This window comes from Calonectris borealis, chromosome 26 (assembly GCF_964195595.1).
Source record: "Calonectris borealis chromosome 26, bCalBor7.hap1.2, whole genome shotgun sequence".
Lineage (NCBI taxonomy): Eukaryota > Metazoa > Chordata > Aves > Procellariiformes > Procellariidae > Calonectris > Calonectris borealis.
The window spans coordinates 3,264,496-3,282,558 of record NC_134337.1 but is presented as its reverse complement, the minus strand read 5'-3'; the positions used below and the strand labels follow the sequence as shown (position 1 = coordinate 3,282,558).

Sequence of the window (18,063 nt, the reverse complement as noted above, 5' to 3'; positions counted from 1 at the left end):
AAGGAAAACAAAACTCAACAGGTTTTACAAGGTTCACTAGCCCCAAAATCATGATAAAATATTTAAATCCTAGAATTATTTTGATGGTCGTCTGTTAACACTGTTAATCAGCAGCACTGTTGCTCCCAGCTCCATGATGGCTCTCAGCAGGGAGGAGGATCCAGCATTGCAAAAAATCAGGTGTTGACCAAATGCCCTGATTTTGCTGGGAGGAGAAGTGCTTTTCTGCTTTTTTTATTGTTTATAGGGAATTAATGCTACAATCTCCTTCACCCAGATGCAAAACCAGTCACGGTCCTGAAGTGCTCTCCCAGCTCCGTCCCTCGCCCCTTACAGCAGGCGAACAGCAGCCGCTCCGGCTGTATTTCTATTATCTGTCCCTAACCCAAGGCAGGATTTTTTTCCCCGAAAGCAGCTCGGCAGCAGGAGCTCAGCCTGCAACGAGAGCGTACAGCAGCCACGGCACCTGGGCAGGAGGTTATTTTTAATCTGAATCTTAACTACATTGATGCTTGTGATTAAATAAAGCGCTAAACTCTCTGTAGGGTTCTGCGTAGCGAGTTCAGAGCTGCCCAGTTCTCTGCGGTGTCTCTCCCACTGCCATCTGCCGGTCACCGTTTTAGCAGGGCTAGCGGTGACCGTGACCTAAAAAAACCCCGCAGGCAGCTGGTTTCCTGTAAGAGCTGGTGCTGCTGGGCTCCTGCAGCAGGATTTCAGGGAGAAGGGAAACGCAGAGCCGCAGGGCAGCCTCGACCGGCAACGCAGGAGCAGAAGGATGGGGAAAAGCAAAAAGCAGAGGTCTGATCCCAGCACCGCTCCTGGGCTGCAAAAGTTTACGCCTCGCAAGGCCCCTTCCCCGCGTGCTGCGTGCAGCTGGGTGATTTCTGCAGTGAAAATGCTGCAGAAACACGCAAGCTGGGGACACACACTTGCATTTGACTTCTTTCTTTGCTGCAAAGATGAAAAAGTGTGTGTTTGGGGGCGGGAAGGGGCTGGCTGCTGGGCCTCTCAAAACAGGGAACCAGAAGTGCTCCGGCCCCAGTTTTGATCTCTTTTTTTTTGCTCCAAGCTCTTTTCCTCTTGCTTTCCTTGCCCAAAAATTCCTGGTGGGAACACATTTTTGCTTTGCACTCAGCTGGGCGCTCGGGGAATACTCCCTACGTCATCCTCAATCTCCTCCTCCTGCTGCTTTTACACAGGCTTAAAAGCATTAAGTTGCAACCTTGCAAAAACCAGCACCCGGATGCTTTTGGAAAGCCAAAAAAACCCTTCAGCACCCCCAGGAGCTACGTTGTCTTTTAGCAATTCTACCTAAGCACAGCATTTTACAGATATGATAAGCAGGGCCCCGGCCTCCAGATCCCCCAGCGAGACACTGCACGCCCCACACCAGACTTTCACAACAGGATTTATTCAGTGCACGCTCTGGGGATGCACAGGACACAGCATCGTGGGGGAGGACACAAATATTGGCCTTCAGGTCATCCTCCACCTCATCTGTTTAAGAAAACAAAGGATGCAACAACCAGAGAAGGGACTGTATCTCCTAGTCCCTTCCGCCGGTCTGCAAAGCTTGTCACGTATTTAACACACCTTACTGGGAATCCTCAGGTGAAGGAAGCGGAGACATGGGGGAATAAAACACACAGTGTCCCAGACAACGAAAGCGATCCTCCAACAAGTCCTGGAACCACCAGTAACCTCTAACATCATTCACTTGGCTCTCTTGAGCTCAAATCGTACCAGCACACGCGATGCCTTATTTCTCCTGGACCAGGTTCCACCACACGCAAAATATATGTCAACCGGGATCTGTTTCTAAATTCAAATACACTTAAGTTATGCAAAGAAGGAAGCCATGCAGAAGAAAGCTGTATGAAGGAGTCGGTAACTCCTCTTTAGCGCTGAAGGTTTCTCTTCTGCGCATGCACACAGGTGCAGGCACACGCGTAAAATAAAGTCACGGCAATGAACTAACTGTGGAATGGGTACACGCGGTGGAGAGCAGAAGAGAGGAAGGAGGCAAGGGTTGCAGAGGTGTGAGGAGGAGAAAGGAGTACATCTGGGTAGTACTGGCCATAGCTATGCCAGAACCAGGACGGAAACAGAAATCCTCTCCTGTGGAGGAAAAAAAAAAGCCACTTTTTTTGGACAAGAAGGGAAGAGATGAAACTTCTCCAAAATTGAGACAAACCGACACGTCAGGAGGGGAAAAGAGCATTTTTGTTGGAAACTCCTCCTGACAAACACCAAACCCAACCACCATGCCTCATCTACAGGCAAACACCAAAACCAACAACCACGCCTCATCACCACTCGGGTTTCCAAGTCATTCTGCTTTCCCTGGGGACACGGTGTGGCGGGGCCTGCCAGCCACACAGGTGGGTGGGATACCTCATCATTACCAGTTTGAAAACGGACCAGAAGCCCAGGCTGGCTGGGAAGAAAGGAGAAGCGTCCGAGGTCACCAGCATTATGGCAGACACCCTCCTGCCCTTGGGTCTCCTCAGGAAGGGGACCAAGTTCCCATGGGACTCCCAGCTGCCCTTGGCTCGTCGGGGCTGGAGCAGACAAGGCAGCGTAAGAAGAGAGCGTGTCAACCTGAACTGTCCATGGTGTCTCCCAAGCCTACCAGGGTTGTGGAACAACCAATGCTGAAGAAAGCCTTGGTGACTGGTGCAGGGACAGCTAAGAAAGACCATTCAAAGCAGAAGGCCCACCAGGATGACACTGGGTAGGAGGAAGAGTGAAAGCCCCAAGCAGGTACTGGGGGCTCCAGCTGTGGGCTGATCCATGCTTGTCTGGTCTGAGTTCGTTTCCAATTCTTCAGTATCCAGGGCACCTGCTGGCAGAAGAGAAGAAAACGTGGAGTTAGAGGGGAAGATCTGCACAAAAGAGACACTCCCGCTCATGCAGGTCCATCAGTGACGTGCACCAGGACACCGCGAGGTAGCAGCGCACCGATCCAGCGAAGGCGTGACGCAGCTGGTGGGTTAGTGGGGAGCAGGCTGTAACCAAAACCATGCTTCACGAACGAGACATCCAAACAGCCCCTTTCAGCGTTAGAGGAAAGAGTGAGGAAAAGGGTTGGTGCCACATACGAGAGGAGGATCCAGAGGACCAGTCCCACACTGGTTCCTCCCAAGCGCTCTCCATGCTGCTTGGGGATCACTGAACGTCCGAGTGTCCATGCCAGGACAGACTCCACAATTACCTTACCTGAGAGGGACGTCTGGAAAGCAGGGCTCTGCCCTTTTTTTTCTTTGGAAGATGATGTTAAGCGCAAGAAGGTGGGCTCTTCAGGGCTGAAGACCACTGACTTTGAGGGGGTTATGAGCTCAGCTTTATTGAAACTTAACTTGATCTCTGGAACAATTTGGCTGAGGGATGGAGGTGGACTGGAAAAGGCTGATTTCTCTTTCCCATCCTCTTTGTCACCTCTTTCTGTTTCTGGGACTGATTTGGGGCCCGTGCTTTCTAATAAGGCCGGATCCTCTGTAGTTAAGGGGCTGACAGGCTCTCCAGTGTCTACCTCTACTTCTGGAGATACTTTATAATCCAGGTCTAACGTGGGCTCAAAGGAAGGAGTTAGCCCAGTGGCCTCAGTAGGATCGGGTCTTTCTGTTTCAGTGGGCTCTGGGTTTGTGGTTGGGGCAGTTTTTGGTTGCGTCTTTGCTGTGGTGGTAAGTGCTGGTGTTGTAGTGGTAAGTTTTGGCTTTGCTGATGTTGTAGCGGCAGGTGTTGGCTTGGCTGTAGCGGTGGTAGATGTTGGTGTGATGGGTGTTGGCTTGGCTGTAGCAGGTTTTGGCTTAGCCACAGTTGCGGTGGGTTTTGGTGTGGTGAGTGATGGCTTGGCTGTAGTGGTGGTTGTGGTGGGTGCTGGCTTGGCTGTAGTGGTGGTTGTGGTGGGTTTTGGTGTGGTGGGTGCTGGCTTGGCTGTAGTGGTGGTTGTGGTGGGTTTTGGTGTGGTGGGTGCTGGCTTAGCCGTAGTGGTGGTTGTGGTGGGTTTTGGTGTGGTAGGTGCTGGCTTGGCTGTAGTGGTGGTAGTGGTGGGTTTTGGTGTGGTGGGTGCTGGCTTGGCTGTAGTGGTGGTTGTGGTAGGTTTTGGCTTGGCCATAGTTGTGGTGTGTTTTGGTGTGGTGGGTGCTGGCTTAGCCGTAGTGGTGGTAGTGGTGGGTTTTGGTGTGGTGGGTGCTGGCTTGGCCGTAGTGGTGGTGGTTGTGGTGGGTTTTGGTGTGGTGGGTGCTGGCTTGGCTGTAGTGGTGGTTGTGGTAGGTTTTGGCTTGGCCATAGTTGTGGTGTGTTTTGGTGTGGTGGGTGCTGGCTTGGCTGTAGTGGTGGTTGTGGTAGGTTTTGGCTTGGCCATAGTTGTGGTGGGTTTTGGTGTGGTGGGTGCTGGCTTGGCTGTAGTAGTGGTTGTGGTGGGTTTTGGTGTGGTGGGTGCTGGCTTGGCCGTTGTGGTGGTTGTTGGCTTAGCAGTAGTGGTAGTTGTGGTGGGTTTTGGTGTGGTGGGTGTTGGCTTGGCCGTTGTGGTTGTTGTTGGCTTTGCCGTAGTGGTGGTTGTGGTGGGTTTTGGTGTGGTGGGTGTTGGCTTGGCTGTAGTGGTGGTTGTGGTGGGTTTTGGTGTGATAGGTGTTGGCTTAGTGGTAACGGTTGTTGTGGTGGGTTTTGGTGTGATGGTTGTTAGCATGGTGGGCTTTGGCTTGGCAGTAGTGGTGGGTGCTGGCATGGTGGGTTTTGGCTTGACCATGGCTGTGGTGGCTGCTGGTGTTGCAGGTTTTGGCTTGGCTGGGGTTGTTGTTGGGAGCGTGGCAGCAGGTTTTGGCTTGGCTGTTGTTGTGATGGGTGCTAGTGTGGCAGGTTTTGGCTTGGCTGTGGTTGGGAGCGTGGCTGTAGGTGGTGGCTTGGCTGTGGTGGTTGGGAGCGTGGTTGTGGGTGGTGGTTTGGCTGTGGTTGGGAGCGTGGTTGTGGGTGGTGGCTTGGCTGTGGTTGGGAGCGTGGTTGTGGGTGGTGGCTTGGCTGTGGTTGTAGTTGGGAGCGTGGTTGTGGGTGGTGGCTTGGCTGTGGTTGTAGTTGGGAGCGTGGTTGTGGGTGGTGGTTTGGCTGTGGTTGGGAGCGTGGTTGTGGGTGGTGGTTTGGCTGTGGTTGGGAGCGTGGTTGTGGGTGGTGGTTTGGCTGTGGTTGGGAGCGTGGTTGTGGGTGGTGGCTTGGCTGTGGTTGGGAGCATGGTTGTGGGTGGTGGCTTGGCTGTGGTTGTAGTTGGGAGCGTGGTTGTGGGTGGTGGCTTGGCTGTGGTTGTAGTTGGGAGCGTGGTTGTGGGTGGTGGCTTGGCTGTGGTTGTAGTTGGGAGCATGGTTGTGGGTGGTGGCTTGGCTGTGGTTGTAGTTGGGAGCGTGGTTGTGGGTGGTGGCTTGGCTGTGGTTGTGGTTGGAAGTGTGGTTGTGGGTCTTGGCTTGGCTGTGGTGGGCACTGGTGTTGTGGGTTCTGGTTTGGCTGTGGTTGTGGGTTTTGGCATGGCTGTGGTTGGGGCGGATGGGCTTGCCTTTGTTGTCACAGGGGCTGGAGTGGTCTCTTCTACAGTGGGTTCTGGTAAGAGACGAAAAGTGCCATGGGTTAGGGCTGGGGTAGGCTGACCTCAACAGATCCCCTACACTGAGCAGGGCCAGCAGAAATCAGCCGGGGGGTGAAGCAGCAGCCGACCCCTCCCAGGTCACTCTGGGCCATCCCCCACTCTGGGGTTCCCAGCCTGGAGACATCTCATCTCCCTCACACAACCTCATGCCCCTCGGGATCAGGGCATCCCCATGGGGCAACAATTGCTGGCTAAGGGGGTACGAGGTCCTTGTCTGATCCTCCTCATCTTGAGGCAGCTGACTCGTCTTAGGAGCTGCCATTGCACCTTGACGTCTCACGATCCAGCCCTGGAAGTGCTGGTCCAGGGCTTCCTGATAGCTCCAGGAGGGTTCAGAGCTTGGACCCCAAGCCAGGGGTCTGAGTCCCAGCAGCCTGTCAAGGCACACGGGCCACTTCGCTTCACTTACCACACAGGGAGTTGACACAGACTCTGCCCTCGGGACATTGCGAGCATGGGGGTCCTTCCTTGTACGGCTTTCGGCCTTTCATATTGCCTCTGGAAGCAGAAGACGCCAAGAAAAAGGAGGTGTGAGGAGAGGGGGAAACACCCATCCCAAAGAGGGGGTCTGATTCAACCGGAATATCCCAGTCAAGGCAAAACTCAGGATTAATGTAAAAAACAGGTTTTGGTCTCCTGCCACAGACTGTCAGTGCCGTTTACTCAACAGCCTGACCCCAAGGCTGCTAAAACCAGGGGAGACAGTTCCACGGACCAGATCCTTCACCACCCCTTAGAGCAGAGCAGTCAATGGGCATTTGGACTCGTGATTTTGTCTCCCTCCTGCTCAAGACCCCTAAGAAGGTTGGCAGCAGCCGGCCGCTTTGTTGGTCCCACCAGCTCCAAGCAAGTGGTCCCCAAGGCTAGTCCCAGGGCTTCGCAAGCGGCCACCCGCCTCTCCTCCCATGTCCAACCCTTCCTGCTGGTGCATACGTGCTTCTCCAGCCCAGGCGACCGCCGCTGCCGGCCGGGAAGAACAAGGCACGGAGCAGGGAGCTGCCGGTTGTACCCTCAGCATCAGCCCTGGGCAGCTCCCGGGGGGGAGCTCCCTCCGCAGGTCTGTGCCAGGAGCTGAACCAGACCTCAGCAGTCGCAATCACGGGCGAGGATCACCAGACAACCCTTCCTTCCTTTGCGACCAACCCAAGATAACAAAGGCCTTTCTTGGAATAGCTTTGCTTTTATTTCTGAACAAGGCCAAATCCTGCTCTGCTATAAGAATTGAAGGAAGGACTTTTCCAACACAGAAAACCCCATCAAGATGCACCAAGCCACGTGAGGCGTGGGACTTACGGGGGATAATAGTTGCAAACAAGCAGGTACATGTCCTCTGTTTCGATTCCGTCGATCTTCTCGCAAAACTTTGCCCCACAGCCGATCTGATGCGTGCTTGCCCAAACCACCTAAGACAAAGACCAGGGGTGAAGGTGAGGTGACTGCGGGAAGGTGGACGCTCCGTTGGCAACCTGTCGCCTCGAAGGCTGCTCTGTCACCACACCAATGTCCCCTTCATCTCAGTGTGCGCCCCAGATCCCACATCCCCACGTTGCTTTAGCATTCAGGAGCCCTTGCCCCTGTCTGGACCACCTTCCCAACCTAGGGCTGCAGTCCCCATATCCAAGTGCCACAGTTTTCCTACCCAGGTAGAGCATCACTATTTCTGCTTTGGTCCTGGAACCATCCATACATCCATCCTCATGTTTACCACCACCATCTCTGCTCCTCCTTGCTCCCACCCAAGCTGTGAAGAAACACCAAGACCTCCTATCTCTGCCTAAGACAAGCTGGCACCCAGCTCTGCCAAGTGGCCAAAAAGGCCTGCAGACCTTGTTTAAAAGAGGTCTTCTCTAAAAAGGCTGGTCATGGCTGGCACCATGCCCCGGTCCCCCTGTATCATTGTGATTCCTGCCTGTTCCCCATCTCTTTGCAAAGACTCTGGGAGGAGCTGGGGCTCTGGTACAGCTCCTTTCCCGACAACCCCATCCCTCCGCCCCACCAGCTCGGTACCTGGGTGTAGTGGCCACACATCTGCCCGGGGACACACGTGGAAGTCGTCAGGTTGTAGTATTTCTCCTCCCCGTTCCAGTCTTCCACGGCGAATTCCAGGTCCAGGGTTGGGGCCATAGCGAAGAGGTTTTCCCCCCGTCGTCCCCTCTCCTTGTTGTGGTCCCAGATGCACTTCTCTGCATAGGCTTGAGCAAAGGCCTCCAGCTCCGCGTCCCAGCTCTGAAAGGAGCTCGGCGTCGGCATGCGGAGAGAGACACTGGGCTCTCCGACACGCACAAGGACACGAACCAAGGACTCCGGGCTCTCTCGATTTCCCCATTCACGAGTAAAATTCAAATCCCTACCTGACATAGTCCTCAGGAAAGGGGAGCTCCACAGGAGTTGCAGCACAAACCAAACCTTAGCTTATAGGTCAAAAAGGGAAGGTCACTGCGTCAGCACGACTCTCACAAGCCTGGCCGGAGCATCTCTATCATCATCATGGATCAACTCAGCATGGAGAAACCGTGAAGTCGGATGGAGGAAGGCAGGAAACTCACCCCGGGTCACACAGGAGGGGGCCTGGGGACACCCCTCTTTGACCAGGGTGGGGTGGGAGGAGAGCGGGACACATCTTCCCTAGCAGCTGCACAGAGCCTGGGAGCACACGCTCCTGGGAAACATCATCCGTTTGCCTGGATCCGGCTGCCCCTCCGGAGCGGCAGCGGCTCCGCCGCCAGCTGAGCCCACCGGCCCGCGGTCCCCCGCCGGCCGCGTTGACGTGCAGGAGGAGGAGGAGGAGGAGGAGAGGTTTTCTCGCCAGGAGGCACACAGGGAACCCTGTGCCGCAGCTGTTTGGACCGTCCTCACACCGTTTGATGGAGACAGCAGCTTTGCTTCTGCAGCGGGCTGGAAGGCAGCCCAGCAACTGGCCGACCCTAAGGGGGGACCTTCCCGGCCAGAGCCAGGGCTGGATCCAAAGGGGGACAGAACACGGCCCCGTTGCAGAGCACGTCACCATCGGGGTGTCGAGGGGATGCGGACAGGCCCCTGAGCAGCAGCGCAAAGGGACCGGGGGGGAAGGAAACACCAAAAGATCTGGATGGGGGCACAGAGTGTTGGTTGACCTCCCCCCGTGGCCCCAAGCCAGGCTGAGAGCGATGGCTGGAAACCCAGCGTGGGGAGCGCACGCCCCTCTCCCCCTGGCACGGAGCGGGGCTCCATAAGCAGGGGACTTGCACCTGCAGGATTTGCCTCATTAAAAAAGAAAAGTGGCTTTAGGCTATGTATCCCCCCCATTGCCTAACTATTTCCACAGCAACCAGATCCGTGTCCCAAACAGAAGCGTGGGGTGACCTCAGCCGGGCACGGTGCCACGGCAGCAGGTGAACTCGGAGGCAAAGACAGCCCAAGCAAACGTCCCGGGAGGGAGGCGAGGACAGTGCTCTCATGGAAAACCTCTACCAAGAAATTGTCAGGGCTGCTGCAAGCGAAACTTTTGTTGTGCTTCCAAAAAAAAAAAAAAGCCAAAGCGCTGGACTGCGAGCGGGTCCTGTATGTTTAAGCAGAAACAAAGCAGCGCTGCGGAGGGGAGCATCTCAAAGCCCCCGATCTGCAATCAAAGCTTCAGCCGGGAGCAGCAGTCATTAGTTCAGAATTGCTGCTGGCTTAGGGACCCTGAGAGATTGTTTCCCTTAGGTGTTCTCTAAGACTTTGGCTCCAAAGCCCTTATTCTCCAAGTTTTCTGTGCTTTGCTCTGGTGGATGTCCACGGGATCACGGTGCTTAGGGTTCTCGCTCTGTCCCCTTTGAGTCTGAAGTCACTAGTCAGACCCCCCTATACCTGAACATAGCTTTTTCCCCTCATTTGCTCAGCAAGCTCCCATTTACCAGCCCAGAAAGTTTTAATTCAGCCTGTGCAACTTTTGGGCCAGGCAGGGAGGTCTCTCCCAAGCACACTGTGACCGAAAGAGCAAAGCACTCCAACCATCCATGGTAAACAGTCGTCCTCCTCCTCCGCGCGTGTTGCAAACAGTGAGAAAAATCACATGTGGTGCAAAATAAAACATGATAGCCGAATTTTAATCAAATCAAGGGTTCAAATAAGACAAAAAGCAGCACTAGCTCGAGAGCTCATTTTTGCTGCCACTGCAGCCACATGTGATGGCAGGCACCTGACTCAGTTTCCCCAAGCAAAATGGGAGATCCCTCACCTCCGAGACAGCCATGCACAAGTCGTGGTGGGGATTGTGAGTGGTAGGAGAGTGATGGAAAGCCCAAATAACTGAATGACCTGGTTGTCATGTTTGAAGTTGACGTTCCCTCCTATAGATAAAAGCCCATTCACCTGCCAAGGCAAATAAAATGCACCAGGCGATGTCCCACACAGCAGGGTTCCCCCTCCAGCCCGGGGCACCCGCTCACGGCAACGTCTCGCCTGCCTTTCCTCCCCATCACAGGGAGCTCCAGCGGGCGCAGGCGTGGGGGAGAGCTGCATCGCTCTCACACAGACCATCAGGGACTCAGGTCACGCTTAGGAACTTCCACAAATAATCAAAGACAACTCTATAGGTGAAAGCAAACCCATCTCTTCAGAGGGAATTTAGGGAACCTCGTCCTAGTTGTAGCCCTACAGAAGAATTGCTCTGCCTCCCCTAAAGAAAACCCTGATCCCTCCTAGCATTAGGATCGAGGCTTGCACTACACAGACACCCTCTGACATTCCCCTGCAATAAAAGCCACTTACCATCTTCAGCATATCCATAGCAGGAGGAGAGACCTGGGAGCGGTATTTATTATGCCCATCCAAGATTATCTTCTTTTCTTCATCACTCAGGGACCAGCTCAGCTCCAGCACTGTGAGCAACAGGAAAACAGGAGGAAGACCTGAGCTCAGCATCGTGCAGCCAGCTTCTGCTCTTAGCAGCCCACAGCTCTGGCAGTCAGATTTAAAGCACCTCCCAAAAGCAAGGAACACCCAACAGCTTGAAGATTGGGGAGGAAATGTATTTCTTTATTAGAGCAGAGTTTTGGAGCCACACGGTACACACCCATCTCACATATCAGCCTTGATGGAGGAGCAGCAGCACGGCCGGTGCCAACGAGTGTGCAGGGTCCCCTCCCCGAGACAGACCCTCTCCCTGAATCGTAATCCCTGGATTGGTATTTTCATCCAAGCCTCTGCTGCTCCAAACCTCAGACATCCCCTTAGCCCTCAGTTACGGGTCCTCTCTTCTACCTCCTGTCCCTTTTCTCCTAAACTCTAATAATCATCCCTAAGCAACCAGCAAAGCCCTGTTTTACACAAGGGTCCTCCCCTGTCCCTGGAACGCAGCTGTGTCTAGAAACGAAGGCAACAAGATGCAACCGCTGAGAACAGTTTGCAGTACAGTAACTCCGCAGCTGGGAGTCAGAGCCCACCTCGTCCACTGGCCGCGTTGGAGGGAAAGCAGTGGGCAGCTGAGGAACAGCCCCCCCAGCCTGCCGGGAAGGTGGGGGTACGCAGAGGGTTGATGCCCCTTCCCTGTGCCATCAGAAGGGTGAGCAGGAGAGGAAGAACAGGGTATAGAGCTGAAATTGCCCCCAAAAAGGGGAGTTGAGGGTCTATAGCTGCCTTCAGGGCTGGCTGGAATAACCAGCCATTAGCTCAGGGACGGGCTGTGCTCCCTCCCCAGGCGGACACCTGGAGGGCTCAACATCAGGGGTCCCGAATCGCCCCGCCACGGAGCCTGTCTGGCAGAGCCCCGCCAGCCTGCCTGCAGCCTCTTCCTCCCCATCTGCGATTGTGCAACCGCCCCGGCTCTGCTCCAGGAGCTGCCTTTGGGGATCGCAGGCTATTAGAAAGGATCAGCGGGTGGGCAGCTCTGGCTAGCAGAGCCAAGTTAATCACACGCTGTCGGCTCTGCCTCCCCCTCTCCCCTCCCGGCTCCCCAGGCAATGCTTCGCCATTATTCCTTGTGCTTTGGACCCCGCTGATCACCTCTCTTGCCACAGTAGCTCTCCTACTGCCCCCCAAATCTCTTACCTCTGCATATTACCTTCTCCTTCATGAGGTCCAGGGTCTACCATACTCTCAATGGTCCAACAGTTTCTGCAAGCAGGGTCTGAGGCTAACGTCTCAACAGGCTGTCTTCAACTCATCTGGTCAAACCCAAGGTTCCCATTTATTGCCAAGGCAAACTGCAGGCCTGGCATCCGGGCCAAGGCAAACGTGTCTCCACCATGAGACACCTCAGACGCTCTGCTGCTGATCTCCAGAGACCTGGAGAAACAATTGGAAAGGATCAACACTGGCTCCAACTCCTGTCGGTCAGCTCGCCACGGCCTGGCTTACGAGGAACAAGGCTGAGAAGACCCCAACGTACTGCTCTCTGCAAACGTGATGCAGAGACCAAGGGGCAAGCTCCGTGTAGCCCCTGGCACCACAGCATCCCGACTAAGCCTCGCAGGAGATAGCGCAGCAGCAAGGATTAAGGAAAATGGGACACACGGTGCTCATGGGGAAGAGAAAACAGCTCCAGAGGAATCACAACCAGGGCACGTGGCTCATGGGGAAACGTGAGTAACAGCCGATGCATTCGGCAAGGTCAGGCGCGGCTGCTGGCAAAGGGGGTGCTGGGCCATTTCTCAACTCCCCAACCTGCCCCGACGGCTTTTTCTTGGAGCCAACGTCTGAAGCATCGAGATTAACAGCAAAAGGTCCAAGCTCCACCCTGGAGCTGACAAGCTTGTGTCCAGCCGGCATTAGGTAAGCGCGTGAGGAATGCAGCTTTCCCTCTGCTCGCTCACGGAACAGCCCCTGCACCGCACCCCCGGGAGCCAGCAGCCTCAGCACGGGAGAGAGGAGCCGCTCGCCGACACCTGCCGGGGTGCGCAGGGTCTGGCTCAAGGCCGGTGGGCTCCGGAGAGGCACAACGCGGCACCGCAGAAGCAACAAAGCCTGGTTTTTCTACTGACTCACGTCTTGAGGGTCTTCAGCGTGGCTTCTCCGGTGTCTAACAAGGCTAACGCGTTGTCCTGGTAGTAGCGGGACCTTTCTCTCCTCTACTTGCCTGTTTTTATGAACTCTGGAGGAGCTTATCATCTTCTACCCCTCAAGGTTTGGCTGAAATAAGCTGAATTGTGAAGGAAGGACAGAGATTGTTATTAGGAAGAAAGGAGGGACAGGCAGAGCTGTGGCATCAACTTTGTTTAGGGAACCAGGCTAAAACTGACAAAACATTTTCCAAAGTGTTTCTTTTGACATTTTCCAAACAAAAGTGTTCTGCCTTTTCACTTAAAATGACATTTCCACTTGGAAAAAGTGCCCTAGAAAGGGTTAAATAACCCCTCAATGGCAGACAGGCAACAAGGAAAGGGGAAAAAAAAAAATCAGGAAAGGGGAAAAGGTGCATTAACACTTGTATTTAATTGCAAAAAGTAAAAACTTTTTTTTATTCTTCTTACATACAAATCTCATTTATTTACACACTTTACAGGCTTTTTCCAAGTATTTACAAAGTTTGCAATATATTAAATTATAACCATCCATAAAATTCTGCATTAAGTGCATATTTACATTCTTTTTTTACCCACCACTGAATTTATAGTGTTCAGCATTGAAACAGTCTTTATGCATATATAGCTTTACTTCCCAGCACCCCTGAGCCTTTATAACATGCCTCCCCTTCCCCGTAGACAAAGAGATAATGCTAAAAATAAATCACCTGTCATTTGTTTGAATCTCCAAAGCAAAGGGGAAGTCCAGCATCTCCCTTGTTTAACTCAGCAGGACAGTAAATCTATCCTTTACAAGAAGGAGTTTCCTGAAGAGGAGAATATACAGTTCTAGATATAAAATTTACGAAGCAGAGAAAGCTGGGTTTGCAGGAAGCAAGAGCTCTTTGTGCACCCACCGCAAGGCCAACCGGAATGGCCTCACCCCAGAAAGTGCTCGGTTCTCTTGGGGGCTAAACGTGGACCGCTGAGCCTGGGATTGGGCAGATCCTGCAAACTTCGCTCCCCGGAGCAGCGTTGCTGATGGGAACAGGGGGGTTTAACGGCAGGATCACCTTTCTGAGGTGCTGGAGTTTGTAGAGCTTGCATCTCTAGTAACGAGATGCCCTCCTGCTCCCCACCTCCTCTCGCTCGGGAGCGGGACTTGCTGCTAGAAAGCCGGGGAGGCCAGCCACCAGAGAAGGGAGGTGCTTTGATCTAGCCCAGTAACACCAGCTTCTCTGCCAGACCATTACAGCAAGAGGACTAGCGGGAGAAGCTAAAGGCCCAAGGCTCCTGGGAAACACGACCCTAGAAAGCTCTCCAGGCTTTTGCAAAAGGCTGGGATCTGCAAAGCAGCCTCAGGGGAATTTGTGTGTCCAATGCCAGTGGGAAGGAAAAAAGGAAAAAAAAAAAAAGGGGGGGGAAGAAAAGAGAAAAAAAAAAAAAGAATCAATAGAAACTGGCAGCTTGGCTCCCGTAGAAGATGCTGATTTCCTGGCACTGAAGTAAGTAATGATACTCCTTTCTCCTCCTTTCAGTTACACAGAGTTCAGGACTGAGAGCAACGGTCAATGACCCCTGCTTTGGAAACCAGCTTTAAACCACGACCCTCTTGCCCAGCTGACGGGTGACAGCCCATCTTTCTAGCCTGACAAGTGGAGAAATGGCCACTCGGCATCTCTGCCCACTGGGCTCTCGGGTAGCACCGATTTCTGCGCCTCGCTGGTGTGATTTCAGAGCAGCTTTGCGGCCTCCAGGCCGTCGGGTGAGCGGGAGCCCAGCTCACAGGCAAAGAGCTCTAAAGCACGCAAATAGTTTTTTACACAAAAAAAAAAACAGGACGCATGCATTGACTGGGCACCCCACTGAGCCGGCCAGGGCGGGGAGTGGGGGATAGTCCAAACCAGAACATACGCTTGGATACGCGCAAGTGCCAAAGTGAAGCTAGGGGCGAGGGAGACCAGGATGGGACGCACACCCTCTGTGACTCATCGATCACATCTGTCACCACGATGCCTCACCAGCTGAGAGAATAGCCACGTTCCCCCCAATTCAGCCTCAGCAGATCACTAGGAGCCGCCAGGCTCTCTAGGGAAGTCACAGCCTCCTGCAGCCTTTGGAAAGGCTCCGTGAAGCCGGAGCCCCGGATGAGGAAGATGATCAGGGCTCACTTGAAGCCATTTGGCCAAGGTGTCAACATCTCCTTTTGGCCATCCTATTTTTGCCACTTTGGCCTCACCTCTGAGTTTTCCATCCCAGCTCCTCGCCCGCGTTGCGATGCAGAAGGCGTTAGCACTACTTCTCTGGCAGCGGAAGACAGGAGCTGCTCTGGAAGCCGTGCTACAGACCAGGGCTCCGCGCTCAACAGCAGCTAGGGCCAAAAATCGGCTCTTTATCAGCAGAAGAATTGCCCTCCTGTTTTAGTTTAGCAGCTAATTCCTTACAGCTTTTGGAAGAGGAAGAGAAAATATACTGGAAGTTTAAAAACAAATGATGTAAACTCCAAAGGGAGCAAGGTTGGGACATATGCAATGTATTGCCTAGACACAGATCTGGAAACTTATGCAGAGACCATAAAGTGCATTTGGAAAGCTGAGCTGCAAACAGTCCAGATTCACCATCTTCTGTCCAACCAGCTGCAACTCTTTGCAGAGGGGAGAAGCAATACGTGAGAGCACTTCTGCTATAGGCACAAACCTGCCCTAGAGCCCCCTGCTTTCCCCCCAATCTAAGCAGCAACCGTAAACAGATCCATTTTCTCTGCTTCTTCCCAAAGGAGCCAGACAGCCACGATGGCTTAAGGGCGACTCACAAAATACAGGCATTTCACAGACGCTTGAGAATTGTCTCCGCAGCTCTTTTACAAGTTACATTCAAGGACACTTAGAAGTAACAGCATCGCCAAACCACCCGCAATCTCAGCGATAATGGGTCCAGCAGGTTCTCTCCGTACGCATCTCTAACCAAATGCTCTACAGAAACGGATCAGGTACAAAACCAGTAAGAGGTGAAGTAACCTTGTCAGCCTTTGAATTCGACTTGAGAAGCTGCCAAAGTGTAAATAGCAACAGTCACTAACGAGGCCTTAATTCTGCCATCACCAAACTCCCGAATTTCCATGAACTAAGACCCAGGCTTTAAGAGGAGGGAGAGGGGTGGTGTGTGTGTGTGTCTTGGCATGTACAAGATTGCATGTAGTGTCACAAGTGTAAAACACACCCCAAGCATTAACAATACTAGCAGAAATCTTATTAATCCAATTCCCTTTAATATTTTGCTACAAATTAAATTAGTCCTTTTCCGTCCTGAGAGAGTCAGGCTTTCCCCCTTTGGTTCTACTAGATCTGGTGTGTGTTGGTCCAGTGTCGAGGGCCAGGCACACAGACTGACACGGGTGCTGGGCTTGTTCTTATTTGTTTACAGGAGAAAAACAAGGATTATGCATAGAAATGTTTGTAGTGTCAAGGCCTCAGACTAAATTCTTTGGAGCAGGAGCTGTCCTCTGCCTTATCCTTGTACAGGAGCCAGACGTGGTCATCCCGCTTGGCAGCTTTTGTCAGACCCTAACAAGATTAGTATGATGTTTGCTCCCATTCTCCTGGTCTTGCTCAAAAACAAAGGCTGGATAGACATTTTTCCAATCTGTCATTTTACGCGTACCTAAAATATTTACAGAGGAAAAGGTTCTCGCTCCTGAGAACAGAGTTAACTTGCTTTCAAACAAAACCCCTCCCAGTTCCATATTAACAAGTGTGAGAGTATGTCCTGAACCACAGCCCTGGCCTATGAGTTCAGCCTGACACATCTGTAAGTGATCTTCAACAGCAGGATCAGACCCAAAGGATCAGACTTGGAAGGGACCGCAGCATCCGCAGCCTGCAAACACTGAAATCGAGCCTCTCTCAGGGCATTGGATAAAGCAGTGCTCAAGCAACAGGAAGCATGCGAAGGCAGCTTGGAAAGGACTCAGGAAAAACCAATGTTCATTCTGAAGACAGAGTTCCAGGTCTGGAAGCAGTCGATGCAAAAAATGCCAGGGATGAGGAAGCTTTCAGGTGCTCCCGTAGGTACCCCGGGCCGGGAATGCAGGCAGCACCTCTCAAAGCAAGGAGAGATGGGGTGGAGTTCGGACACATCACCAATTCATTCCCTTTATAGAGCTGGCCTGACAAGACAGGCTCAAAGCTTCCTCCTCAGGAGGAATGTACACAGAAATGTCACACCCCCCCCCACTCCCAACCCCCCCAGGCACTTTCAGAAGTGCCATAATCCACAAAGGACACAAGGTGAATCTCATCCTGAGAAATCCCTCCGTTCTGGAAAAAACTCTTTGCTGCAAACCCAGGGCTTACCTGAGGGGACAGGGAAGGTCATAAATAGCTTGCACTTCTCCCAAAATACATTTGAGGAAAGGCAAAGAATTACCTCAAGGGTCAGGAAAACAGTCATTTTTAAACACTGTAAACATGCAGGGTGGCAAAGCTGCCTGCCCCAGTTGCCCCAGCTCTATCGCTTTCAAGACGTTGCCTTGCTTCAAAGCTGAAAGTCTTCTTGTTCTGGAAACAGCTCTGTTTTCCCACCCCACCGTCCTTAGCTAGCAGCTCCATCACAAACAACCGCTGGCTCTGTCCCTTTGGCCATGAAGCTCATCGTCCAGTAATCTGCGCTGGCGTAACCTTTGGAAGATGCAATGAAGAGGCCATATTAGATGAATCCATGCTTAATGACTGCTCACATTTCCCGTGAAGTGATGGGGGTATGCAGAAGCTCTTTGGAAAGACATCGCCCTCAGTGACGCTGGGTTTGTAACACCCAGCAGAGCATTGTGCCTTGTGTGGCCCATACTGCTCAGTTTTTACACTGAGTATCCCATGGTATCCCATTGTCTGTGTTCCAGGCCACAAATTTCTAGTCCAGAATGTTTACTCCTCTGCTACACGCAGGCACACACCAGTTTGGAGGTGGTAATGGCACACACCGCCTTCTCAGGTGTCAGACAGCAAAGACCCAGCTGGAAGCGGTCTCCTGGCTCCAAGGAATCTCCCAGACCCTGCCTGCTACAGCACAGGTACTCACCCAAATCTCCAGCTTCCAGCTCCACCTTGAACATCTCACAGTGTCCTCTGCACTTGTCCAGAGGTACAACAGTCAGGGTGAGCTGTCCACTTCCAACAGCAAAGAGGCTGTGCAAACTGTAGCTCTAGGATGAGAGGAGAATATTTCAAAAGCCTTGCTAGCTTTTCTTAGGTCTGTCTGATCAAACAAGGGGCAAGTCACTGCCCTGCAGCAAGGTGAGACAGCACAAACCACAGGTTTGCTGCTCCCCAGATCATAGCTGAGGTCAGCTGCATGTGAAGGTCCTCCTCCCCTCTTCTGTCCAAGGCAATGCAGGCCCTCACACCCACAAAGCCCGCAAGAAAAGGGAGGAGGCGATCAGGCTAGAAGCCTGAATTGTCACTATCTTCAGTG

General features: G+C 53.0%; 2 protein-coding genes across 7 annotated transcripts in view; both read right to left on the bottom strand.

The window, feature by feature from the left end:
- Positions 1–1,392: 1,392 nt before the first annotated feature.
- Positions 1,393–13,412, bottom strand: PI16 (peptidase inhibitor 16). 4 transcript variants are annotated; one of them, XM_075174004.1, is made up of 9 exons: positions 13,323–13,412; positions 12,578–12,731; positions 11,655–11,878; positions 10,364–10,473; positions 7,640–7,858; positions 6,926–7,035; positions 6,042–6,130; positions 3,220–5,586; positions 1,393–2,842 (listed from the first exon to the last, which is right to left on the bottom strand). In XM_075174004.1, exons 3-9 carry the CDS (start codon positions 11,683–11,685, stop codon positions 2,703–2,705), a joined length of 3,066 nt encoding a protein of 1,021 aa, XP_075030105.1. In that variant the 5' UTR covers positions 11,686–11,878; positions 12,578–12,731; positions 13,323–13,412; the 3' UTR covers positions 1,393–2,702. The 4 variants fall into 4 exon arrangements, with proteins under 4 accessions (XP_075030105.1, XP_075030104.1, XP_075030101.1 ...); XM_075174003.1 differs by lacking the exon at positions 1,393–2,842 and having other exon boundaries at positions 2,876–5,586; positions 11,642–11,878; XM_075174000.1 differs by lacking the exon at positions 1,393–2,842 and having other exon boundaries at positions 2,876–5,586.
- C26H6orf89 (chromosome 26 C6orf89 homolog) overlaps positions 13,006–18,063 on the bottom strand; it is a 25,197-nt gene continuing 20,139 nt past the window's right edge. For all 3 annotated transcript variants that reach the window (XM_075174044.1, XM_075174041.1, XM_075174043.1), the window contains 2 exons: positions 17,671–17,794; positions 13,006–17,270 (listed from right to left, as the gene is read on the bottom strand). In XM_075174044.1, coding sequence (XP_075030145.1) covers positions 17,185–17,270; positions 17,671–17,794 — 210 coding nt within the window. In that variant the 3' untranslated portion in view covers positions 13,006–17,184. The remainder of the gene's footprint in view (positions 17,271–17,670; positions 17,795–18,063) is intronic.